The sequence below is a fragment of the Mesoplodon bidens genome (assembly GCF_964165515.1).
Source record: "Mesoplodon bidens genome assembly, chromosome: 7".
Taxonomy (NCBI): Eukaryota; Metazoa; Chordata; class Mammalia; order Artiodactyla; family Ziphiidae; genus Mesoplodon; species Mesoplodon bidens.
The window spans coordinates 90,387,275-90,414,385 of NC_138164.1; the positions used below are offsets into that span (position 1 = coordinate 90,387,275).

Here is a 27,111-nt window from a genome sequence, read left to right on the forward strand (position 1 = left end):
GATTGGTCTCCGTGGCTTCGCCCGTCCTGGTGACCCCGCCCCTCAAGGCCCGCGCAGGCTAACCCGGAAGCGGTTGTGAGGCGCCGGCGCGCGGCCCAGCTCCTTTTTCCGGTTGGCGTGGTTTGCGAGCCGAGTGTCCCAAGTGCTCCGGCCTTCGCCATGAGCGTCCCGGCGTTCATCGACATCAGCGAGGAAGATCAGGTATGCTCCCGGACGGCGGATGCCGCCAGGGTCGGGTGTAGGGGAGGCTTAGGAGTGTGAGATGTCGAGTCGGGGCCGAACCAGGGCCGGGCGAGCGGGACGCCGCCCCGCGGAGCCCGCCCCGGAGCCGAGAGCCGCGGTTCAGTCCTCCACACCCCAGAGTTGGGAGGCCGCGAGGCAGGGGCGCGCGTTCTTGGAGGCCTGGGGTTGCCCGCCGGCCAGCACTCCCAGTGCTGGGCCCGAGGCTTGACGGCCAACTTCCTGGTCGGCGTCGGGACTCTTCCAGCCTGGAGTCACTGCTGTCTGTCGACACGGTACTTTTTGACTCATTGCGAAGGGTATCTGCTTCCGTCCTCCAAATGCAGCCACATCCGGAGTGGGAGGTGGCGAATCTTTAGACGGCGTAAGCAGTTCAGGGAAAAATAATTTGGTACTAAAGATCAAAATGGTTTTATTATTATGTGACCACGAGGGCACAGGTGACGCCTATTTTATATGTAGGCCGTATTTTATATTTTTACTTGAGCAAGAGTGAGAGTTCTGTAACCTGAACGCATAACGTCAATTCCATCCTCATACTTTGAGGCATACACTTGGTGAACAATCTTAATATTTTTAAATTTTCTGTTTGTGGTTTGCTCTTTGGTTTGCATAGCTCATGCTTCTCATTTTCCCCATAACAAAAGTTAAACTTTAGTTGGTGGGAGTTAAACTAAACTTGAAATGATTTTCTCTAATTTTGCAGAACTGCAAATTATTCTGTGAAGTCGTTAAGGGTTGTCATTTTGTATTTTTCTGCTACTCCACTAACATGGAAATTTTGGTTTCGATAGAAGAGAAAATATCAATACTAGTGTAAGATAACTTTTAGAATTGCAGATGTGATTTTTTTTTTCCCCCTTGGTAGACATGCAGACCTTCAGTCCTGAAGAGCAAAGTAAGAAGGGGAAAGAAAAATGGGGGAACAAAAGGCTAGGGAACGAGTTGAGCATAATTGGAAAAGAAGACGTGGAAGGAAAAAAAAGCCTATCTGAGTAGGAATGGAATCACGTTATCAGCAATTGGCTATTAGGTGACTGAAAAAAAGTGTTTGGTTTTTTTTCCTAACATGGAAGAGGGTTTGTAGATGGAGGAAGTTCTTGTCATTGATTATATTAGTTTTAAAGTGTCATTTCCATTTAGGTTATGCTAATGTTCTTGTTTCACACTGGCCATTACTTTTGGGTAAATAGGTGACTGCTTTGGGAGTTAAACTTTGGTTATATTCTCTGATTAGAGTGAAGTGGCGTTCAGAGTCCTTGTTTCCTTTTCTTTGCTTTTACCACTCCATAACCACCTGTGGCCAGTAAGGTTGACAGATGAAAACAATAAACTGTTGATTGAATAGTTTGCTTTGTGGGTACAAAGCAGAAACTGAACAGATGCCTTTGGGGGGTAGGGGGGAACCATACCATGTTTCCTTCATAGAGAAATATGCAGTGATATTTTTGTGCACTCTGATATGGTGAGGTTTGTTTTATGAAATCTTGTTTTTGATACCAACTCATGTGAAGTTACTATGTTATCTGAAAGGATAGCACCATCAGAGCAACAGCTTTAATACACTTAGGTAGCCAGACATATTTGTGGGTTTAGAAATGTGATGCCTACATATTTACTAATGGTATCCCGACATCTCCATTTCAGTTCTTCATTTTATTATCTTAAACACTGTTTGCCCTCATGTGTGGTTGCCATAAATACCAAGTCCTCAGAAGAATAAGTTGTTAAATATTATATATGCATTAGAGTAGAAAATATTTAAATACCTGGATGTAGTACTATAATTGTGTTTTTATAGGTCCAAAAGTGCTTTCTGATCCAGGTATGCATTTTAAAAGAGTAGTTACATCGTAGATGCAATTTGATAGAAACATTTTATTCAAGGTGACATTCAAAGGCATCACCTTTTTATCTTTGTGTCTCCCACAGCGCTTATCTTAGATAGGTCCTCAAACATTTAATTGACAAATGATTACTCTCTTGCCAGGGTAATGTCTGTAACTTTTTAAAGTATTGTGTTATGTAGACCTGAGAGTAATAAAACTTCTTTAAAAGAAATCAGATCAGTTATTCCCTTCCTGCACTCCCCCCCCCACACCAAAAAAAAGCTTTGTGTTATAGTAGAAAGGTTTGTGCTGTATACTGGAAGTCCAGCAGGATATATAGGTGATGTGAGAGAAATTTGACAGTGATCAGTGTGGGTCATAGTGGGTCCGTGTAGCCACTTGTTGAGGAAAACGTGTGGGGCTGTGATGGTGGATGAGCTGGGGGAAAGGCACTTTAACATAATTTAAAGTTATCATTAAGTGCTATGTTTACATTTTATTTTTTAGAAATACGTCAGAATGGTTTGAGATCTTGTGTTTTGTGATTCATAGTTCGTTTTGTAGATATATAGCAACCCTATTTGATTCAACAGGCTGCTGAGCTTCGAGCTTACTTGAAATCTAAAGGAGCTGAAATTTCAGAAGAGAACTCAGAAGGTGGACTTCATGTAGATTTAGCTCAAATTATTGAAGCCTGTGATGTATGTCTGAAGGAAGATGATAAAGGTTTGTCTTTAATTTTTTGTAATATTATTTACTAATCATAAGGGACCTACTTTTAAAACTTTCATGTGAATTATATTTGTTTTGTTTTAGACCTTAGAACTTTTAAGCACTGTTGCTTTTAATGTTATCTTTGCACACACTTGCAGTTTATTCTCATCTGTTATGCTCATGAAATAAGCCTATTTTGATGAAACATCTTTATTACATGTTTTTTGAGTGTTATTGCACACGGTAAGTATTGGTAATTTCAGAATGAACTGAAGGAAAAAATCTCTTCTTTTCATAAGGTTTAGAGTAATATGAGATGGAATACAATTTCAGGTAATCTAAAAGCCGATTTAATTATTTGGCTGATTCCCTATTTATTGAGATAAAATGGGAAATTTTGAAAATTGGGAGTCCTAAAATCTCTGGTTAAGGTTTGAGATTAAACTTGGTGTACGATTAGTATCTTGCTAGTAAAAATTGAAACTGTATACTACATAGACATGTAAATCAGTCTTCTGTTTTACTGGTTGAAAACCAAATCTTGGGTAGTAACTTCCTCCTTCTTCAATAAAATGTGTGAGTTGCTTTCTGAATGATAACTATACAACAGAGCTGGTTTAGTTTGAATTCATGTGCACTATGTTTTTTAGTATAATGCACACCACTGAAGGAAAAGTGTTCCTTAGAACTGCTTTACAGTAGCCAGAGTACCTTGTGTTTTAGGTTTAATGGTCTTTGGTGTATTATAACACTGGAAATACATGTTTAACAAGATACATTAAATATTATAGTATCACTGTTGTGTCATCCATACATGTGTAGATGTTGAAAGTGTGATGAACAGTGTGGTATCCCTCCTGTTGATCCTGGAACCAGATAAGCAAGAAGCTCTGATTGAAAGCCTGTGTGAGAAACTGGTCAAATTTCGGGAAGGTGAACGCCCATCTCTGAGACTGCAGTTGTAAGTTAAGAACTGGAAGAGGCTCAGCTTTTCAAGGGGCTCTTCGTGTTACTGTCCCTTAATGGTTAAAAGCAAGAATTCTAGAACTTGACTGTCACCTGTGACTTTTTTTGGTGGTGTGTCTTTGGCAAGTCACTTAACTCTCCTGTGCACCATTTCCCTCCTTGTAATGTGACGTTCTTTATAGTATCCCTTTCAAGTTTGTTGTCAGAGCATATAATCTCAATTTAGTCACCATAGTTACTGATCTCCAGCATTGTTTTATTATTTGTTTGTTAACCAGGCTAAGCAACCTTTTCCATGGGATGGATAAGAATACTCCTGTGAGATACACAGTGTATTGCAGCCTCATTAAAGTGGCAGCGTCTTGTGGGGCCATCCAGTATATTCCAACTGAGCTGGATCAGGTGAGTTACCGTGTGAAATACTTGTTCTGCTTATAAGTAGTATAATTTTAGAGCTCAAATAAGAAGCAAATATGTCTTCTAAATGTTATCTTTTAAATTGTGAAAATATGTTCACTGTGTCACTAAATTTTCTCCTTTTTGTCAACCTCATTGTAGGTTAGAAAGTGGATTTCTGACTGGAACCTCACCACTGAGAAAAAGCACACCCTTTTAAGGCTACTTTATGAGGCACTCGTGGATTGTAAGAAAAGGTATTCAGAATTAATGTACTGACTTAAAACATAATGGCAATGTAAGTCGTTGAGACTTTTTTAAGGACAGGTAGGATAAGTGATTTTGCTCTAGTTCATTCTCTAAGGAGTTGCTATAAATCTCTTTCTGTAAATTTCACCTACTAAATTAAAGATAACTGCAAAGTTTAAAGTAGTCTTTCCCATCTTTAAACTTTTTAAAAAGCAAAACTTGCTTTTGTTCTAAAAATGGTACAACTGTTAATCCCGAAGCTGTGTGTAACATTAGACTAAGTTATTTAATGGTGCTTTGATGTCTTAGTACAGGGTGGTGCTATCACTGTTGTTTAATGGTGGTGAGGGTCTATCAGTCAGAGTCATAGTCCAAGTCTCTTAATATAAACAGTGCCCCTGAGATGGAGCTTTGCAGTAGACTGTACTAAATGGTACTTAGTTGTGCTTCTGCAAGGTCTTGAGTTTCTAAGGCTTGTATTCAGCCCAGCAAACTTCATGCCCAAAATATTTATTCTTCATCCAGTTTGTGGATGCTACCAAATGATATATTTGGCCCAGTTTTTAGAATTAGGGTTGAAGGATACGCCTACCATTTTGACCTGGCTTTTCAATTTCTCTTTTCACATAGTGGTTAAAAACTTTTAGGAAAAGTAATCAGTCTTCAGTTTAGTTTTATTGCACAATTTTTATAGTTGCTTTCAGTGCTAGGGTGTTTAATATATTAGAGACGATCAATAAGATTAATGTTTCTGTTAAAGTAATGTAAAGTTTCTGCACATTATTTACATTTAACAGTACAAGAGGAAGTTATATTTTTGTTGTGAAAGTTGCGGCGTTTTATTATAAAAGAAGTTAAGCAGGGAATCTTGCATTAATGGCCGATTTCATTTTGTGTCAGTGGCTACTGTCTGTTCCACGCTAGCACGCTTGTGGCAGCATTCTAGCCAGTTGTCAGTAACTGTTAAGAGTAGGTAGTTGTATATCGGACAGTCTCAAATGGGGAGGGCATAAAAGCTATTGGAGAAAGAATCCGTATTTTAATACATGCTATAAACGTGCAGGCTGTGGAATAAAACTACTGGGATTTCAAACCTTGGCTTTCCTACTTGTATATGACCCTAAATAAATCTCTGTACCTCAGTTTCCAACTTCAGAGTGGAAATAATAGTAGTACTTACCTCATAAGGTTGTTGAAAAGATTAAATAAGCTAATGTACACATGAAGTTCTTAAAATAGTGGTTTCATTATTGAGAAGGCACTCAGTAAATATTGGATATTTCATTCCTATCATTATCCTTTTCATTTTTTCAAGCTCATCTTTAAAAAGTTAGTCTTTTCTGGTACAGTAATTTAAAATGATGAGTGTTACTGTTTCCCTTTGAATGTCTGGTGCTTCTCAGAGATGATGACTACTCATTGGATGGTTTCTCTAATTGCTGTTTAGTAGATCCTCAGTCTTTTCTGTGTAAAAAGGAAATAACTAAGGTAACGGTCTAAAGAATTACAAAGCTAATTCTCAGAGAAATTGAGATAAGACATCATTACCCATCTTGTGCTCTCCTAGATATACCCTAATGTTAACATATTGGGAAGTGTCTGTAGCATTTGTCACAGGTGATCACTCTTTCCTTCTTGAAACACTTGCTTCAGTTGGCTTTCGGGACACCTGTCTGTCTAGATTCTTTGCTTCATTCACACCTCATTTGTGGCTCCCTCCCTTCTTTGAATCTGCTCAATTTTTACCTCATCAGAAAGGCCTTCTCTGGCTATCTGTAAAAATAACAGTATTCCCCTACCCTCGCATTGCTTTTTTCCCCTCATCCCTATTTTATTAGCGGCCCCACTACACTTATTACTAACTGACATACTATATTTTCATGTTTATTATCTGTCAGTCCCCTCTATAATGTAAGTTTCCCAAGGGCAGGAACTTTTTGTTCATTACTAGCACAGTGTCTGACACGAGTAGGTACTTAGTATATAAGTGCTAAATGAATATTTCTCAAAAATGAACATGTTGCAAAAGCAGTGGATGTAAGAAGCAGTGACTTAAGACAGTATGAAGTGGTGGTTTATGAAACTAGAGTGTATGCTCTTCCCAGAAGCGTTCAACCCGGGCTTCTCTTCTGAGCTTCAGACCCTTATGTCCAACTGCTTTCTACCTGATTCTACTTAGATGTGGCCCATAGTTGCCTCAAACTCAATGTGACCAAAATGAATTTTATCATTTTCTCCCTCTAAATTAGTTTCTATTTTCCTAAGCAAGACATGTTGAAGTGGTCTTCTGTTTATTCTCTCTACAGTGGTTTTGTGAAACAGAAATTTCAGCCTATCATTCTTTAGGTTTACATTTTCTTTAGCATACAGTACAGAATTCTTAGTTTGGCATATAAGTCCTTTCTGACATGGGCTCCTGTTTATTGCAGTAGCATGGGCTTGGTGAATGTGATGATAATACTCTTGCCATTTTTGTATGGTGCAGTGACAAACCACAAAAACCTTGTTTTCTTTATATGGATATTCCCTCCCTCCATTTCTCTCCCCCTCTCTCCCTCTTTCTCACATACACACAACCCTATACCCTTCCTCTTGGTATATCATACCCTAGACATAGTGAACCTGTGTCAGCTGCAAAAGCATCCATGCTCTTTCCCAGTCTGAACCAGAGGCTGGTACCTGTTTTTACATGGCCTACAAGCTAAGAATGGTATTTACATTTTTAAGTGGTTGACAAAAAAATTCAAAAGGAGGAGGATATTTCTTAGATTGTGACCATTACATGAAATGCAAATTTCAGTGTCCATAAAATTTCATTGGAATGCACCCATACTTATCATTTATGTATCATTTTTATAGAATGCACCCACACTTATCATTTATGTATCATCTGTGGCTGCTTTTGCCTAGACTTGAGTAGTTGCGGCAGAAACCAGGTGGCCTGCAAAGCCTAAAATAATCATTACCTGGTGCTTCATGGAAAGTTTGCCTATGCTTGGTCTAGAACTACACTCAACTCCTTTTCTCTGCCTGAAATGCTCCTGCCGTATTTACAGCACCCTCTACTTTATCATGGCAATTCACACGATTGGCTAAAAGGTTTATGAGGTTTTAGGCTCAGTGAAGGCTAGGAACCTTGAACCTTGTCTGTCAACCATTGTATTCCCAGCCTGTTGCTGGTGATGGGCCCTGAGTCGATGAATGCTACCTGCACTTAAGGAACTAGGGAAGGATGGTTATTCAAATTTCTGTCGTGCTGCTGATTTAAATTTTAAGATTTGGTTTTTGTCTAGTACACAGAAAATGGTCGTTTTTTTGTTGTTGTTTGGTTTTTTGTTGGTTTGTTTGTTTCTGCTTCTAAATAGAATTCTGAGAGTTGCCTTGCCCTCTTAGTAAGAATGCTTACATTTATGGGTGCCCCCTTCATGATTTTGTTTATATTGGTGGTTGATGAGTGCAAATTGTGTAATACCTTCTGAGTCCTCATTATATGTCAGATATTGTGCACTTTAAATGGACCTTTTTATCTGATCTTTGTGAATTCAGATTTCTTTAACTGATAAGATGTATTAGACTGAAGTATATATACCATGGTTGCTAAAACTGGAAAGTGTGCCTGTGCTTGCAGTGTGGCACAAGATAATAATTTAATTGAATCCTGGCTTTGTGGGGAAGTTTTAGAATATCATTTAAGTTTTTAACATAAATGGTATAGCTCTTACTGATTTTACCCAGGTTGAATCCAGATGTGGGGGGAAGAAGGGCTTTTAGAAAACGAAAAAAGGGGGTGGGGAACTGTTTCTCCTACTTAGCAAACTTGAGCTTTCTGTAACTGGCTGAAGATTCATCAGTTTAGAGGAAGAAATGGAGGGTGAAGATAAACATCTACAAAGAGTTCAGATTGAGAAAATGCATTTAAGTATTTTGTACTTTGCACTGCAGTTAAAATTGATCATCTACATAATTCTAAGGATGATTCAATTGGAAGGATATCATTAGTAGAATTATTTAAATATCTGGTGTTGGCTCAACTTCAGCTGTACTATCCTAACAGTTTCTCAGACACAAAACCTTTTTCTCACCTAGGGCTTTTTTTTTTTTTTTTTTTTGGCTGCGTTGGGTCTTCGCTGCTGCGCGCAGACTTTCTCTAGTTGTCACGAGCAGGGGCTACTCTTGGTTGTGGTGCGCGGGCTTCTCGTTGCAGTGGCTTCTCATTGCGGAGCACGTGCTCTACGTGTGCAGGCTTCAGTAGTTGTGGCACGCGGGCTCAGTAGTTGTGGCTCACAGGCTCAGTTGCTCTGCGGCATGTGGGATCTTCCCGGACCAGGGCTCGAACCCGTGTCCCCTGCACTGGCAGGCGGATTCTTAACCACTGTATCACCAGGGAAGTCCCTCACCTAGGGCTTTTATACCTGGTCTTCTCTCTGCCTGGAAACTCATCCAGCCCCCACCTTCTACCTCTAGTACGTTTCATGGCCAATTATTTTACATCCTTTAGATCTCAGCTTACATGTCATTTCCTCAGAGAGAGACTTCCCTTGCTCATTCTATATGGAGTAGCCTCCTCTTTCCTGTCTCTGCTCTTGTAACTCTATTACATCACCATTTATTTCCTTTATGGCACTTAACTTGTTAGTTGTTACTTTTCCTTAGTTGTCTCTCTTGCCTACTAGAAGGAAAGTTCCATGACTTTTTCCATAGTGGAGGACTGGGTCTCTGGGTCACCATTGTATGTATCATCAACACAGTTCCTGGCACTTAGTACATATTTCTGAATGAATGGATAGCAGTAGTGATACTGTGAAGTTCCTAAAGCTGTATTTCTTTTTAGTGATGCTGCATCAAAAGTCATGGTGGAATTGCTAGGAAGTTACACGGAGGACAATGCTTCCCAGGCTCGAGTTGATGCCCACAGGTAACGTTAAACACAGTGTTCCAGTGATGACTGTCAGCAGGGTAGAGGTGAGCTACACCGTTAAGTCATATAGCTGAAGTCATGTTTGCATCTACCAGTGATCCAAAGCCATTTGATACCATGTGTGCCATGAGGATCCTAATGTAGATACCAAAATTCAAGATTTGGTGTTGAAAGAAACCAAAGCATGCATGTGAAATAGCCACATGGTGTTTGCTGTTTGGGGTATTGCTGCAGTGGGGGTTCCCAACCTGAGTAGTAGAACCTAATCTTTGGTTGATTTTACCTTAATATTCAGGTACGTAGATGAGGAAAGGCTGGTGGCTTTCTGTAAAAATTAGCTCATTGCTAATGGGAATAACTGCTTCAAACAGTCCTAGATCTGTTTAGTAGCAATAATAGTCAGTTTTTTAAATCTATGAAATGGAAATTATGATAACTTCTTTATAGGGTTATTCCATCGTTGATAAAATGGGTGTGATACTACTTACTATATGTCTCTCAGGGTGCTGTGAGGATGAAATGAAGTAATACATGTTAAAGCACTTACCTTAGTGTCTGGCATAAATAGTAAAATACTGCTGCTGTTTTATTCTTTGATTACTTTGGTGGTGCTTTCTCTCCAGCTGTGTTTTTGTCTACGAGTAACTATTATTTTAATTTTATTTATTTTATTTTTGGCTGCGTCGGGTCTTATTTGTGGCACGTGGCATCTTTGTTGCCGCATGTGGGATCTTTTATTGTGGCGCATGGGCTTCTCTCTAGTTGTGGCGCGTGGGCTCTGTAGTTTGCGGCACACGGGCTCTCTAGTTGAGGGCACAGGCTTAGTTGCCCCATAGCATGTGGGATCTTAGTTCCCCGACCAGGGATCAAACCCGCAGCCCCTGCATTGGAAGGTGGGTTCTTAGCCACTGGACCACCAGGGAAGTCCCTCTACGAGTAATTTTATTAAAATGGACATCACTGATAGATTTATTGGCCTGTTTTAAGCCCAGTTTTGTAGCTTTTTTAATGCAGTGTATATTGAACTCATAGATAGTTTACTTAATTGAATATATTTTGCAGTCTGCAAAGGCAGTGAAAAGTACCTAAATTTCAAGACTCTGAGCTTGGGTTTTTGTTTTCTAATTAAGGTGTATTGTGCGAGCATTGAAAGACCCAAATGCATTTCTTTTTGACCATCTTCTTACTTTAAAACCAGTCAAGTTTTTGGAAGGCGAGCTTATTCATGATGTAAGTAGTTTATCCTTAATGTTAAAAATATTTTCTCCTAAATCTAACATACTGAACCATAACTCTACTTTGTATTAGTGAACATGACTCTTAGAGAAATATAGAAAGAGAAGAACTATATTCATTTTTGTATCAGGAACAGACTGAAATTTAGGACTAGAATTTAGCTTTTCTCCAACCACCAAACACATGCCTGCTGTTCTTTCTCCCTTTCCTTCATCTCACTTGCCTGGCCATTATGAACTTAGAGAATACAAATTTCTTCTTAGTATATAGTGTCAACTATCCCCAATTAGAAAGACAAATCTGATATTTAAAAAACAGATGAATGTACTTTTCAAGTGCAATTATAAATACATTTTGGATTATTTCTATTTGTACTGTGTCATTTTCACCATCTTTTGGGGTAGATCGTTTAGAGGACACTATTTACTGATTCTTTCATCTAAGTGAGTTTTAATGAAAGCAAATTTAGATGGTAATTTGATCAAACAGATTGAAATTTCTGCTTGAAGGAAATGTGGAGCCTTGTTGCTGGGAGTCAGTGTCTTAAAAGTACCTTAAGTATAAATCTTAATTGTATATTTAATATTGTATCTTTGTCTTTTTGTGTTTATCTGTATAGCTTTTAACCATTTTTGTGAGTGCTAAATTGGCCTCATATGTCAAGTTTTATCAGAATAATAAAGACTTCATTGATTCACTTGGTAAGTTGTGGGGATTTTTCTTTGGAGGGGTAGAGAGAGATAGGAATGAAAGATCCAGCAAATATGATCGTGGCCTTATGTGTAGGTTACCCTAACCAGTGGTGTAAAAGATCTTATTCCTTAGATGCTTGGTGATTTACATTTTTGGTACTTCTTTTAAGAAGCCATAGTCACATTTGTAGCAAATAGCTTTTTTCCTTCTAATATAGTCTTTTATACTTGGTTCTCCCCCTCCCCCCATTAACAAATTATAGAAGTATATATATACTGTGTTGCTAAGCACATCTACATGAAGCTGAAGATAGAGTTAGAAATGGAGTTGTGATTTTGTGTGATAGGAGAAATTTTCCTAACTACAGTTTGTTGAAGACAGCATAGTAAGTTTAAGGTTTATGATTTTTATCTTGGAGTTTTCTTTCTAGACCAACAGAGTTCAGTAAATGTTGCCGAATTGAATCTTATCCTCATTGAGCAAACTGCATAGTATATATTCAGTATTTTCCTTCTGGAGCATGTTTTTATCATGCTAAAATTAAAAAGGGAAAACTTAGAAAATCTGTAGTTGAACAGGTTTAAATTGTTCTAAAACTACCCATTTTTTGAGAGTGAAGTCAACTGAAGCTAAGGTGCTTTGTTTTTCTACGGGGCAATAATCAGAACACATTAGAGGCTAGTTGTATTTTCCATATTAAAATTGAATTTAGTTTTCCTGGTTGGTTGAAGTGTAGATAAAGAATACATTTATAATCTACTTTGATTATACTATTAGTCCTCAATTTGGTAATCATTAATTCCTGTCACCTGTAAATTTTGTGCAGCCATTGGAATTGGGAAGATTGAATTATTCTGAACATAATAAGGCGTTTGAAATACACCAAGATAAAGTAGATGCAAGTGTGTTTGTGTTGAATGCTTTGCCGGGTGCACTAGACCCAGAAAACCACATTCTGTCCCAGTTAATTTGTTTCCTGGCATGAAGCTATGTGATGGAATGTTAATGTCAGCAACCTCTTTATTTAGGCACCAAAGAAAAAGGAGTAGTAATTAACACTTTGACACTCCCCCATTGATGTGTAATTGACTGTTTCAAAGGAGCACTGGTTCATAAGCTATTGCATGCATTAAAATTACGTTTTCTATATTGCAGCATTTTAAGACAGGGGTCAGTGACAATGCAGAAATTGCTCAATGATGCACATTTTTTTATTACTGCATTAAGGTTTTGACATATTAGTAATGAATAAATGTTTCCATAAAATTAGATTTTTTTATAACTTTAAAATTGAAATATGACAGAACACTGTGACTTCCTCTTTGAAGGTAATATTCTACTTTCATGAAACAAAGCACAGCTTCCTACAAGTCTAAACTCAGACTTCACTAGCTTAATATGTTTGATTTTGAGAACAAGAGTCCTAAAGGCTTTAAGTTTGGTTCTTTGCTTTACTTTAAACATCAGTTTGAAATGTTTTTAAATGCAGGTTTCTATGTGTTAGTTAGATCATGGTTTTACATAATTCATTCTAGAAACAATCTTCATTTCTCTTAAGTTTTTTGATTTACGGTAAGCTTGTCACTGCACAGGGCGTAGCAGTGAAACAAATCTAATTTCTAAAGTATTTTAAATTATATATTAAAAATTTTAGGAGTTTCTATCATTTTATCATATTAAAAGAGGACTAAATATGTCCATTGAACTGGTAATGTTAAGGAACTTTCTTATATTGCCAAATATTGAGACAAATCTTTAGTATTCTCTGTGATAGAAAAAACATAATAGAATTTCTGTGCAAACCAGAAATCAGATTCCCTATTTTGCCTTTTGTTTCTCGCAATCTGTGCAAATTAGCAACCATTTATTGGAAATTTGTTTTTGAAAGATGTTTCCGGGAAAACATCTTACTAAAAGTTTATTTTTGTTTTTTAGATGTATTAAATATTTATTACAGCTGAAAGTCTGGTTACAAATGTCTAGGTTCCACAGGTGGCATCAGTTTATCTCACAACACTTTATTAACACTGACAACTTGGGCCAACAGTAGCACTATCTTGTGTCAACTGAATTGCCCTAACATGTCCACATGTAATCTGGTGTTATCCAGTTGCTACCTTCTTGCTTCGGAAAGTTAATCAGAATCTAATTTGCATTTGTTAATTAGGGTTAATGTGCACTAATTGATTTTTTGATGCTTGTAGATTTCCATTAAACCTGGTTAGCAGTACTTACTTGGGTACCTCATTCATTTGAGTTATGGTGATCATGTTTTTGTTGAATCTGTGCCAAATAGAAAGCCTGCATCATAATTACAGCTAATTAACAGACGAATGTCCTATATTAATGGGCTTCCCTAGTCTTCTGCTAATATTCTGAATGTTATAAATTTCAAATTTATTTATGGAGTGCTTAGAACTTTTTTTTAACAGTACAAACTTGAGGCTCTTAATTACTAGGGGGTACGTGATTGGTCATTTGCTGAGTTTACAGAAGTTGAAAGTTTAGAGAAAAGGAACGTGTTACGTATTTCTAAATTAACTTTAGAAATTTGTTTTTATAATTAAGAAATAGCATCAAATCAAGTGTGTTTGTGTGTTATAATTCAGCTTCTATTTAGGAATAGGTAATTTGGATATTCAGGATTTGTAGGTATTTGTATTTCTAGTTATTTATTTTATAAATGGACGTATTTTCTAGGCCTAGTACTGCCACCTTGTTATTAAAAAGTAAATCACTTAATCTCTACTCCTCAGTTTTATTGTTTTTTTAAAGTGAAAGGATCGGGACTAGGTAATTCATTGTTCCTTTAAGGTTTAACAGTTGTTTGTGATCTGAATAATTGTAGCAGAATGTTGTATTAGAAATTATAAGGCAAAATTTGATTATTTGTACAGTTTTTCTACTTTTGCCTTAAAAAGAACAGGTATCACTGTTAATTTTATCTAGTACTAATCATTTAAAACCTATAAATGTTAAATACACTTTTGCAGTTTTGATTTTTAAGTATTAAGTCCAAAGTGGCCTAAAGGGAAATGGAATATTTTCATAAGTGAATGTATATTAAAATATTTTAAAACTCCATGTTTGCCAGTAACATGGACACAGAACAAAGAGTAAGTAGATAAGGAATCTTGTATTTAAATGGAGAGCTATTAGTAAAAGTAAGTTTAATTCAATTAAATAAGAATGTTTTTACGAAATGTACTTTGTATACTTTATCTCCTAAAATATATAAATAAATATTAAAAATGTAAAATGTATAAAACTTAGGGCCTAAAAATACCATTTTATAGCTTATTCTTAACTTTGAATCTATCACCTGTGGCACTGAAGCAATAAAGAAATGTAGTTACAGAAAAATAATTTTAAATGCTTCATAATTTAATTACGGGGTTAGTTTATGGTTTGTAAATATAAGAAGCTTTGTGAAAATTACTCTGTATAAGTACCCAAACACAGTGACTTCCACGATTTTACACAAGAGTTGTAATCATGCAGGGCTGTAATTAGTATGGATACTCATCTGGCTTCACTACTGTGTTACTCAGGCCTACTACATGAACAGAATATGGCAAAAATGAGGCTACTTACTTTTATGGGAATGGCAGTGGAAAATAAAGAAATTTCTTTTGACACAATGCAACAAGAACTTCAGATTGGAGCTGATGATGTTGAAGCGTTTGTTATTGATGGTAAGGCAATTTGAACATTTTCGTTTTTTCCTAGAATTTCTCTTCCTACCCCATGAAACATAAGATTTTTAATCTTGAAACTGAGCTTAGTAGATTAGCAGATTATATTTGTAGCAGAGTGAAAAAGTTCAGTGGAAATATAAATTGCTATGTGGTTTTTGGTGTGTGTCTATTCCTTGAAGTCATGTAGAACAAAGGCCTTTAGGCAGTATATCATAGTGGTTAAGAGCCTAGATTTTAGTATTAGACCTGTGTTTGAGACTAGGTCTTCCTCTGTGAAACAGGAATGTAGGAATTAATTTGTGGTTGTGAGGGTTAAATGAATTAATGCAGGTAAAGCACTCACCTCAGTGCCTGGCACATAGTAAATGATCTGCAAATATTAACCATTACCAATATTTTATGATTGGCCTAGAAATAGCACCTTCTTCCTCAATAATTACATTATAAAGTGGCTTAACTGTTAATTAGTATTTTTAAGAGTAATAACATGTATTATAATATCTTAAGAAACTAGCCCCCTCCCCCCCCCACCCCGCCCCCATGTGATTTCAGAGAACACCAGAATTCTTAATGAAAACCCTATGTGATATTTAATATAGATAGGCACAGCAACCAGAGGACAAATTTATGGCCTTCCTTTTGGTTGCATCACATTGCTGGGCTTGTTATTAAATTCAAAGAGCCTGTTTGTAAAATAATGTTGGAAAACTGTAAAGTTTTATTATGGCTTACTTGGTCACAGTTTCATACCTTAGGCTGTTTTCCTTGGGAATATTCCATACAACATGTCATGTAAAACATCTTTTTTTCAGCAGTAAGAACTAAAATGGTGTACTGCAAAATTGATCAAACCCAGAGAAAAGTAGTTGTCAGGTAAGACACAATACTTTGCAGCATTTTGTAGAACAATTTATTCTATTTCACTTAAATGTTTAGAGAACCAAGGTGGTGTTAGCAGTTGACTGTAGTTAAATAGTTGCTATTTATCATAATTTTATTAAAGTTCAGACTGAATGTGATTAGCTTATTTAATGAAAGAGTCCTATTTTCCAGCACATTTCATTTAATGGCTCAGTACTGGCTGGAATATTAATGACTTCCGTGTCTGGTTTATGTAGTTCAGGAAAATAGATGGTTTAGGATCAGTATGGCAAATAAAGGTTTTTTTTAAAAAATAAGCTTCTAGTCATTCTTACAACTCTACATTATGTCTTCTCTGTGTATTTAACCTTGCTTTTAACTAGATACAAGTGTGTAATATTGTAAAAAAAAAAAAAAAAAAAAAAAACAGAGGATAAAAGGTTGAGTAATAACTTTGTTTTTAATTTTTCCAGTCATAGCACACATCGGACATTTGGAAAACAACAATGGCAACAACTCTATGACACACTTAATGCCTGGAAACAAAACTTGAACAAAGTGAAAAACAGCCTTTTGAGTCTTTCAGATACCTGAATTTTTATGCTATATAATTTTGTTCTTTTTTGGAAAATCTAAATCACAGTAAAACATTATAGCCTGAAATCTGACTACAGTCTGGATAGTTATTGTCTCAAATTTAAAAGAAATCACAATCTTCAGAGCATACAAAGTAATAAATTACAAAGGGTCACTACGTCTGTTTTGTGTAACACATAAGTTGTATTCTGTAAGGAAGGGTTTTGGAGTGTGCAGCAAGAGCTTTGATGAAAGCATATGGAGGAAAGACAGATTTAATTAAGGGAAACAATGCTAACATCAAACCTTGCAGTCTTAGCTATCTTAAATGAAGCATTTACTAAGAGAAAACGTTAACAGTAACACAATTTCATCACAGAAAAAGTTGGAAAACTGACTACAGCTATAAAGTTTTAGATGTAACAGTCGTATTCTAGTCTAAACCACATCAACATTTCAATTAAGTCAGTTCACCACTGAAAGCATTTATCAACATTATTTTAATCAGTTTTTCCTACCATCTCTTCTGCTTTTCTTTTTTTAGGTTGGTTGTCATTTTCGGAGCTTAGAAACTTTTCAATTTCATTTATTTGATTTGTTACCAAGCTCTGCCAGTCATCTTCACCAGTAGAAGACGCAGCCAAACCAGTAGTGGTTTTAATCTTGATTGCCTGAAAATGGCTTTGTGGCAGGGTTGATTTCAGAGGCTTTGTTTTCACCTAGGAAATACCAAACTTGTTTTACCAGTGAAATTTTTACCCATTTTCTAAACAATCATCAAGTTTCAAGAATATCCTTAAGCCTCTGCAATTATGAGTATGTGATAAAAGCCACCGTTTTCTTGGCTACTTTTCAACAACTACCTTAGTAATTTTGGCACCAAAAAACTATAAAATGTGAATCTGTAGGCTTATGTAGTAGCTCTTCAGGATCCCTAATGTATTCCAGGAATACCACAAACGTTTCCTTAAAGGTCTTAAGCTTATATTGAAAGAAAACATTTAAAACAATGCAGATAAAAATCTATTTTGTGTTCTACTCCCCTTCCCTTCCCAAACATGTCTATGTTTTGTAACTTTTATCAAAGCCAGGGGAAAATTTAAAATGCTAACGGAAGTAAACTGCCATATAAAAACTGCCTTTTACTTCATGTTTCCTCTTACGCTTCAGAACACCATTGTTGGAGAAACAGGAAAGAGCAATGAGGTATTTGGAAGCTGGCATGTTTCCAAGGCACCACATTGGGTCGTACTTCTAATACCATGTTAAATAAGTTTTCCATTTTAAGGTTTCTTCTGATTATAAAATAATCACTGGAAATTTAGAAAACAGAGAAAAGTGTAAAGAAATTAAAAATCACTAGTAATCCACGATCCAGAGAGATCTGTCAACATTTTGGTATTGTTTGCTATTAGTCTTTCTATTAGCGTATTTGACCATTCTATCTATAGAATTTTATATCTTGATTTTTCCCTCTGTGAGTTGTTTCCTAGGTCATTAAAATTTCTCATAAGCAAATATCAGTGGCTGCAAAATACTTCTTATGGATGTGTGATCATTTAAATTTAACTATGCTATTGTTAACATTTGTTTCCAATTTATCCCTATCAAAAATTAATTTCTTGAAAAAAATCTTTTATGGTCTTCTCAGATTCTCAGATAAAATCCTCTGTTGAAAGGGAATATATTTTAGAGGTATGGAATAGGATAAGAATTAGATTAAAATTTCCCAAGATTCCAGCCACCATCAAACATTTTGATGTAAATATTCAGGACTCCTCTATATATACACACTTGCAAAAAATTTGTATCAGGGCTTCCCTGGTGGCGCAGTGGTTGAGCGTCCGCCTGCCGATGCAGGGGACACGAGTTTGTGCCCCAGTCCGGGAAGATCCCACATGCCACGGAGCGGCCGGGCCCGTGAACCGTGGCCGCTGAGCCTGCGCGTCCGGAGCCTGTGCTCGGCAACGGGAGAGGCCACAGCGGTGAGAGGCCCGTGTACCGCAGGGGGGGAAAAATTGTATCATTTATATCATTTTCTATGTTGGGTAAAAAAAAATTTTTAACATTTCCCTCTAGAAAGAGCATGGCTCCATCATATTCCATGTTCCATAATTTAATATATTGTTGAACATTTAAGTTGTTGGAAAACATTTACTGTTATAAATTAGGCTATAATGAATGTCATTTCATAAATCTTTGTGAAGATCTTTGAGTACTGCCTTACATTAAAATCTTTTCCAATCTGATAAAAATGGCATATTTGTAACATTGTGTTTTCAAAGTGAGATTATATAGTAATAATTTTTAAAATGAGTTTAAATGTTTACATTTAACCTCAGTTCCCTAAAGGGAACTTTTGGATTGCTCTGTTTGGTTCCTGAGAATTCTAGTCAGCCACCAGTCCCCTCAGAGTTTAGCCTCTGATCCTTAGGGTAATGCTGGGTTCATATTTGTCTGATTGCCTGTGTTCCTATGAAATAACAGATGAAAAAGTATCAGCACAGGACCACCAAGAGACCTTAAGTCGTTTAACTTTTGTGGGCTTTAGTTTTCTCAGCTTCTTTTAGTTACAAAATGCTGTTACTGTAAAGAGAGTTAACATAATGGATAAAAATGCGCATAAATGTATATTTCTCATAATGTCTGGCATATAAATGTTCAGCGTACTTCATGTATCTCACAGGGCCAAAATGAATGTTAGTCATCCATGCAACACTGAGAACCTGCTTCCTAAGTGCAGTGGGCAGTGTGTCAGTTCCATGCACTACTGAGAATAGTTACAGAGAAATAGACCAAATCTAAATGTAGGTTGCTACTGATTTTGGAGTAAAATGATTGATGATCTATATAACATAATGGTCCTATTTTGCCAACAAAATGCTTGAAGCGTTTTGGTGCATTTGATATCAAGTACAAATGACCCAATTTTCCAAAATCCTGATTCTTTGACTTTTAATCTTGAAAAAGGAAGGAGACATTTATAAATATCTGCTTTAGTTTGTTTCCCTTTACCTACTTGGTGGGAGGGGCAGGAAGGATTGGCTGTAGAGAGAAACAAGGTGTAATTTTAAAGTTTACACTTGATAAAACTTGTCCTATTTAGCTTAATTTAGGTTTCGCAGTCTACAGAAGTAATTCTAGTTACTTGGATGCTCCCACATATCTTTGCTCCTTCCTTTCCTTCTCATAAAAATCACTTGCCTCCTAACCTCTTTCTGCCTGACTCAAAAGATCTACTCTGGCCTAGAACTTCCCCTACCCTGGTGGGTGCATTTTAAAATTTAACTTAAATGAACCTAATATCATTGGCTGTGTAAAATAAGTGGCTTTCTTTGCTTACTCTGGCCCCTCTCTCCCATCCTCATTCCTGGGTATAAGCAAGATTGCAGCAAGCTACCAACCTAACCCCTGCTCTAAGAATAAAAAACACTCTTCATGTTGCTCTGGATCTGTAGGGGAAAAGTGGATTAGCTCATAATAACTACCCAGAATTTTACAGGATTGATGTGGACAGTATGCATAAAAATATTATATTCCCTTTCTGGCTATAAGTCTTCATAAAATTTACTTTTCATTTGGAACAGAAGTTGGCAAACTTTTTCTGTAAAGAGCCAGAGTAAATATTTTCGGCTTTGTGGGCCAAGTGGTCTCCTCACAACTGCTTGATTCTGTCATTGCGATACAAAAGCAGCCACAGAACTACAGGCAAAGCAAAGCAGTCGGCCGCGTTTGGCCCGCCAGCTGTCATTCAACAGCCCCTGATTTAGGAAAGTGTACATAAGCAAGTAAACAGGCATCATAAAGAGACTACATTGGCCTGGTTTAATCCAGGGATCAAAGCATTTTCAGTAGACTAGGCAAGAGTTGATCTGCTTTTAAATTTGTCCCACATTAGATAGTTAATTGGTAATCAAGGTTCAGCTGGGACAATGATACATAGCATAGTGCTTGATGCCTAGTGATAATCACTTAGCTAAACAGACATTTAGTGTTTTACATGCACCAGTATTTTGAGAAGAAATTTTTTATATTATGAAAATTGAGAAGGTTATGTAGCATGCAACTAAGCCAAGATACCTAATCAAAGTCCACTGCAGACTGTGTTCCTAATGACTTTGGAAAATTACTTCACATTTGTTTCACTGCCTCATCTGTTTTTAAAAATGTAGGCCTGTTGTGGGAATATTTCTACGAAAAAGTTTTAAATTCTATAAATGTAAATTCTTAACAACATTAATTAACAGAAAAGGCATTAGGAATCAGATACAAAGAACTTCCCTTATTGGGTTCATTATAAAAATGGGCTTGAAAGGGAGATGGGAAATGTTCCATCATACCCTGTTTGAAAACAGGGACAATTATCTTAGAAGTATTAAGTATTCAACCCAATTAGAATGGTGTCCAGGGCCTCCCTGGTGGCGCAGTGGTTGGGAGTCCGCCTGCCGATGCAGGGGACATGGGTTCGTGCCCTGGTCCGGGAAGATCCCACATGCTGCAGAGCGGCTGGGCCCGTGAGCCATGGCCGCTGAGCCTGTGCGTCCGGAGCCTGTGCTCCACAACGGGAGAGGCCACAACAGTGAGAGGCCCGCGTAACGCAAAAAAAAAAAAAAAAAAAAAAGGTGTCCAGCTTTGATGCTCAAGCTTCTTTTTGCTTTTGCTTTGATTCTATGACTTATCTAATTAGCCAAGGTCAGAACTTAGATTTCCCAGTGCCCGGCCCACTGCGCTTTAGTTACCATAGTTTAAAGATTGTACACTTGAACATCAAGCTGAAACTATTTGTTTTTGCGCTCAATTATGCAAAGGTGGAAGAGGTAAATCCTGCTTTTAGTTTCAACTTTCCCAAAGGGAGAGTTATGCTATCTTGAGGTTTCTCCAATTTAAAAATGGAAATTAAATGTACTGTTAGAACCTATTACTTGTTAAGGCTGTGTTAGTATTATAATTTTCACTTTAGATGTGCTAAAGGAAAAGTTGTTTAATGTGCATCTCTAAAATTTAAAATATACAGTGACTATGCAGGGGTTTTTTTGTCATTTTTCCTAAACTTTTTAGGTTACATTTTAGCAGTTATACCTGTAATTGTTTTTTAGACCTTGAACAATACAGCCTTTTTGGCACTAAAGTTTTGCACACTAAGTTAAAAAACTTACAAATTTTCCAAAAAAAAATCTGTCAGTTGTAGTTACTTGCTTTTCATATGACATGGACTCTTGGAGCCATATAATCTCTACAAATACTTTGCTTAATATTTATATCCATACTTGATATATTTATGAATATTTGATCCTTTCACATACTGTGTTTTAATTGAAATAATTAAAAATAGACATTCTTCCTTTGCAATAGTCAGTTTCCCAAAATAATATAAATTAACTTAAGCACTATTAAAAACAACTGAACTCTATTGATTAGATTGTTTAAGGCATGTTTTATTAAAATTTTAAATGCTCAAATGAGTGAACTATTTCTTTAGTAGTTTAAATAAATAAATAAATGCTCAAATGCCACTATTCCTAAACTTAGGTGACTAAAAAATATAAGTGCATAATACACTACCTCACACTGTCCTTCCCAAAACAGGCTGGATTATATCTATTTGATTTATACACTGTGACTTTTTCCTGCTGTTTTCCATCAAACTTAATTGTGAAAAATGGTGCCATGTTGCCCTCTTGATATTATTTTGAAGATCAGTTAGGTCTTAAAGCATCCAGATGCACACAGTTCTACACATATCTGTAGAATTAGCTCACTAAGGTCTGCTCCGCAATATTTTTAATTGACTTACATGTTCTGTGGGAAAAGAAGAATCACAAAAAGTCTTTGCAATTGCATTCCTCTCTTCACTGGGCTGTCCCCTGGGATCTGGATGGATATTCGAGTTGTTCAAAATGTCAGCAACTCTGTTAATGCTGGTAGTATCTGGTTGACAAAGAGGAAATGACAACTGAATTTTATTCTCCAGGCGCTCATTTTAGTGACTAAACTTGTTTTTCTCTGATCCTATGCTTTGTATTTAAAAAGTAACAATTTCTATTTTCTTCTCACTTTGAACACTTGTTTCCATAGACTTTGCTCTTATATTAGGCGTTTCATTTCAGAAAACATTTTTATTGCTACTTTCTAAAACCTGCTGATTTCACATTAAAATTAGTGACATGGTATAAATATCTTCTAAAGCAATATAACATACCTTAAAATGTTATCCTTATTCCCCTGGTTACTGCACTGCCTACACATATAGACATTTATATAGTGAACATCTTACCAATTCAAAGGGAAAAGTCTGAACCAACTGAAAGTCAGATTTGTAAAATATATTTAAAAAATTGGCCATGATAAAAAAAATCCAACAAAGGGCTATCTAGTAGTGTTAATAAATAGATAACAATGATTTAGAGAAACATGTAAGGTTAAAAGACATTTAGGAGTATCTTTTATAAGTTTGAGTATTTTACAAGATGAATTTCTATAGAATTTTAGTCATCTCTCCTTCCATCCTAATTTATATCATTGAGATTTAATTTAGAAGAAACGACTTGTGAGAAAACGGTATATGTTAGACCAGTCCACTGACTAACAGCATTAAACTTAACCACAGCATTTGACAGACAAAATTAATGGAATCTGAAGTTTAATACATTTTATTATATCAGGAAAATTACAGTTTGTGAAGTGAGATTTTACAGTGTTTTGGTGTTTTCTATTTTCCCCTATATTACTTCTCCATTCATGTCAGTAAACAAGATATACTTATTTTGCTTTTAATTCCCACATTTTCTTTTTAAAATTTTCTCAATTTCCTTTTTAAAAGAAGCCTGTTAAGTCAGAAGGCCATGTAAAGCTTTCCTTGTAATCTGTATTTCTTCACTGGGTCTAAACGCATATTGTTAAACAGGCAAAGTTCCCGTAAAATCTAAGACTGTCTTCAACAACCTCAACAACTTTAACTATGAGATTGCTATTAGCCAAATAAACATTTTTATCATGATCATACTTCTGAAACAATAGTTATTTTTAAGTTACATTTATACAGCACCTATATATGTTATGTAGTATATCTCTATGTTAAAATATCTTCAGTATTAAAATTTTCAAATACATGAAAGAGTATGAATGTCAATGTACTCATCACCCACCTTCAGTACTTCAATATTAAGTCACATATTTCATCCATTTACCTCCCTCCCTATTTTTTTTTAATTCTGGAGGATTAAAAAAATTGTTTTATAATCTTTTGTTTCTGATTATTTTAAGAATGATCTAAGTTTTAGGTAAACTGCAATCCATTTAAGTTTCTTTTGTTATAACTTCCCAAGTTTCCTATACTTTGGTGTGTTTTTTTTTTTAACATCTTTATTGGAGTATAATTGCTTTACACTGTTGTGTTAGTTGCTGCTGTATAACAAAGTTTATCTGCTATACGTATACATATATCCCCATATCCCCTCCCTCTTGTGTCTCCCTCCCTATCCCACCCCTCTAGGTGGACACAAAGCACCGAGCTGATCTCCCTGTGCTATGTGGCTGCTTCCTACCAGCTAGCTGTCTTACATTTGGTAGTGTATATATGTCCATGCCACTCTCTCACTTCGTCTCAGCTTACCCTTCCCCCTCCCCATGTCCTCAAGTCCGTTATCTACGTCTGCATCTTTATTCCTGTCCTGCCCCTAGGTTCTTCAGAACCATTTTTTTTTTAAGATTCCATACATATGTGTTAGCATATGGTATTTGTTTTTCTGACTTACTTCACTCTGTATGACAGACTCTAGGTCCATTCACCTCACTACAAATAACAATTTCGTTTCTTCTTATGGCTGAGTAATATTCCATTGTATATATGTGCCACAACTTCTTTATCTATTCATCTGTCGATGGATACTTAGGTTGCTTCCATGTCCTGGCTATTGTAAATAGTGCTGCAATGAACATTGTGGTACATGACTCTTTCTGAATTATGGTTTTCTCAGGGTATATGCCCAGTAGTGGGACTGCTGGGTCATATGGTAGTTCTATTTTTAGTTTTTTAAGGAACCTCCATACTGTTCTCCATAGTGGCTGTATCAATTTACACTCCCACCAACAATGCAAGAGAGCTCCCTTTTCCTGGAGGATTTTTAAAGCAAAACTTGCACATTGTTATTTCATGTGGTGGTTTGAAAGAGTAAAACAGTCTCCACTATCTGAACTATTTAATATTGGAATGTATTAATACAGGCATATAATTATTAAGTGATTCAATTTAAAGTGTTTCAAACAATGATAAATATCAATGATATGAAAGGTATTGTTACACCTCACTATTACTTGCAAAATAAAAGAACAAAGCTAGATTTGTGGTGCTGGTGAAGGGACAGATAAAAATAGAAAAATTAAGGAAAGAAGGAAAAAATTGGGAGAAGAAAGTGACAACATAGGAGAGAAACTAAAACAGTTCTGAGAGAAGGTTTTTTGTTTTTGTATTTTTTTGGGTTTTGTTTTTTTTTAGTATAGAAAGAAAAGGAGTAAACATAACACTGGCAGAAGCCATATCAACAACTTCACTGCATTTGCTCTAGAAAGTAAAAAAAGAGACTTGGATTAGGTAGATGTTCCTAAAATTAATGACCCAGACTTGCGGTTGTTTTTGCTATTTTCAGTTCTCTGATAATGAAAGGATTTTTTTTTTTAATTTCCAAAATGCAATTGACCTCTCTACATGTTGATAATACTGGCTCAGATTTAGGTGAAAATAAGTCCACTTCCATTTAAATAAAACTTTTCCTACTTTACATACATATCAATACATATAGGGAGTCTTTTAGGTTTAGGCAAAAAAAAACCCATATATATAGTAATATAAATAAATTTTCATTTTAAACAATCTTGGTAAAAAATTTTTACCAGGAATAATAAGTAGAAATACAAATTTTAAAAGAATTAAAACATAACCCTTATTTTCTTACCTGGTCCACTATCCTTCCTGTCATCATCCACACCAACATTTTTACAAGGTGTCAACGAAACCATCTTTTTGTTTTCTAATAGACCTATTGGTCTCTTCTTCAGCAACAAAGGAATGCTAGATGTTGAAGTGCTCACTGTTTGACTTTCAATTTGATTTACTTTTGGCCAGGAACTGGGGTCTAAAAAATTCACATATACTAGGGTTTTCTCAGTTTTTTTATCTGAAGTTGAAAGATCAAAGGCTGACCTTCCACTTCTGTTTACTAAATCTCCAGATGGCTTTATGTGAAATGGACATGATTCTTCCAGCCGTCCTTCACTGTAAATTTTTCCTGAAACAATGTCATTTAATGACTCTGTTTTCTCTGTACTATTTAACAATGTATGCTGTCTTTCATTAGGGAAGAGGTCAATTTTTTTTACTTCAGTTATCTGATTCTCATCAATCTGACTCTCTTTACTGGAAAACTGTATTTCTGTGGAAGTTTTCACATGAATAGCAGTTTTCATATCTTTGGCTTGTGAAGCATCTATATTCTCATTGTTAATCTGAAGATGGGAAACAGTCATACTGTTTTCTAGATACCCCAAACAGTTCTTAACTTGACTGTTATGCATATCATTCACATTTTTCCTATATATAGTTCTTTTCACAGGGCTTGAGTTGGGTGTCACCAACATAGGCATAATATTAACAGTTTTATCTGAATTCTTTAAAAGTACGTTCAAATTGTCACTGAAAACAGCAGAAGAAATGGGGTGGTTGATTGCTATATCACAGGGAATAGTTAGTTCGGGTTGCTCTGAAGTGTCATCACCAACTTGTTGAAAATCTGAAATTTCTTTAAATGGCAATATGCTACTTTCACTTTTTTTATTTAACAGTTGTATTTGTCTTATTTTACATTGTTTATCATCTAACATAACATTACTTGAATCCGGTAAACTATATTTCTGACACTGGACAAGATTCCTTTTTACATCTAGAGATGAATCCCAATCTGCTTTGGTTTGGCAACTATTTGTAATTTCCTTCTCTGTGTCATTTTCTTGAGTCCCTGGAAGCAATCTGAATTGTTGTTTGAATGGTTCATCTTCAGAAACATCTTTTTTATGATTTGTACTGCAAGCCATCTCATCTAAAATACTGTTAAATGCTGTTCTGTTATTTTCAACCCCCAGGTGTACATCTGCATGGTGATGATCTAATCCTTCAGTTCTTTCTGGATGTATCTTTTCTCTTTCTATTGATATATCTGCCACTAAAAAAGAAATATTTGGTGATTTAAATTCTGTACACCCATTATCTTTTTCCAAGTCCACCTTGTCTTGTATTTCTGTAGTAACCACTTTTGTAAAGTCAGTAACATCCAAGGTTTGTCCTTGACTAATTAATTCTTTTTCTATGCCGAGGGTTTTGCTTAGGGAGATTTCACTTTGATTTTCATTCTGAGGTACAATAGTATTAATTTTCTTCTTGGGGCTTTTTTCAAAAGGTTGTAAGTCTGTTATAATGAGAACACAGTAAATTTTAGGGTTATACACAAAAGCCTGCTTTTATAAGATGCATGTTAACTATTTTTATAAAAATATATTTAGCTTTAAATATTTCACTGGCAAGGTATTACACAAATATAATGACACCAATTTTATGTAAATATTGAGTTCCCTTTAATAAGCATGCTAAAATGTTCGACTCTATTCACACTAAATTTTTATTTCATAACAGCGAAAGTATTTTTGGTTTAAAAACAACTAAGTTGAGGGCATTACAAAATGGTTA

At 35.9% G+C, this 27,111-nt stretch overlaps 2 protein-coding genes across 2 annotated transcripts in view; one reads left to right on the forward strand and one right to left on the reverse strand.

The window, feature by feature from the left end:
• The first annotated feature begins 81 nt into the window (after window positions 1-81).
• Window positions 82-16,468, forward strand: EIF3M (eukaryotic translation initiation factor 3 subunit M). The gene is made up of 11 exons (XM_081240509.1): window positions 82-201; window positions 2,663-2,795; window positions 3,606-3,744; window positions 4,028-4,151; window positions 4,308-4,402; window positions 9,226-9,309; window positions 10,443-10,542; window positions 11,168-11,249; window positions 14,793-14,936; window positions 15,752-15,812; window positions 16,274-16,468. The coding sequence occupies exons 1-11, from the start codon at window positions 160-162 to the stop codon at window positions 16,392-16,394; spliced, it is 1,125 nt and encodes a 374-aa protein (XP_081096635.1). The 5' UTR covers window positions 82-159; the 3' UTR covers window positions 16,395-16,468.
• Window positions 16,469-16,567: 99 nt separating this feature from the next.
• CCDC73 (coiled-coil domain containing 73) overlaps window positions 16,568-27,111 on the reverse strand; it is a 137,823-nt gene continuing 127,279 nt past the window's right edge. The window contains exons 16-18 of the mRNA XM_081240508.1: window positions 25,328-26,833; window positions 22,171-22,304; window positions 16,568-17,095 (exon numbers count right to left, since the gene is read on the reverse strand). Of these exons, the coding sequence (XP_081096634.1) occupies window positions 16,877-17,095; window positions 22,171-22,304; window positions 25,328-26,833 (1,859 nt within the window). The 3' untranslated portion in view covers window positions 16,568-16,876. The remainder of the gene's footprint in view (window positions 17,096-22,170; window positions 22,305-25,327; window positions 26,834-27,111) is intronic.

Bases quoted from the DNA above. Each gene is read 5' to 3' on its own strand.
- EIF3M (XM_081240509.1), top strand. From the start codon at position 160: ATGAGCGTCCCGGCGTTCATCGACATCAGCGAGGAAGATCAG. The intron at 2,796-3,605 runs GTTTGTCTTTAA...ATACATGTGTAG, and splicing joins TCTGAAGGAAGATGATAAAG to ATGTTGAAAGTGTGATGAAC. The intron at 10,543-11,167 runs GTAAGTAGTTTA...TTATCTGTATAG, and splicing joins AAGGCGAGCTTATTCATGAT to CTTTTAACCATTTTTGTGAG.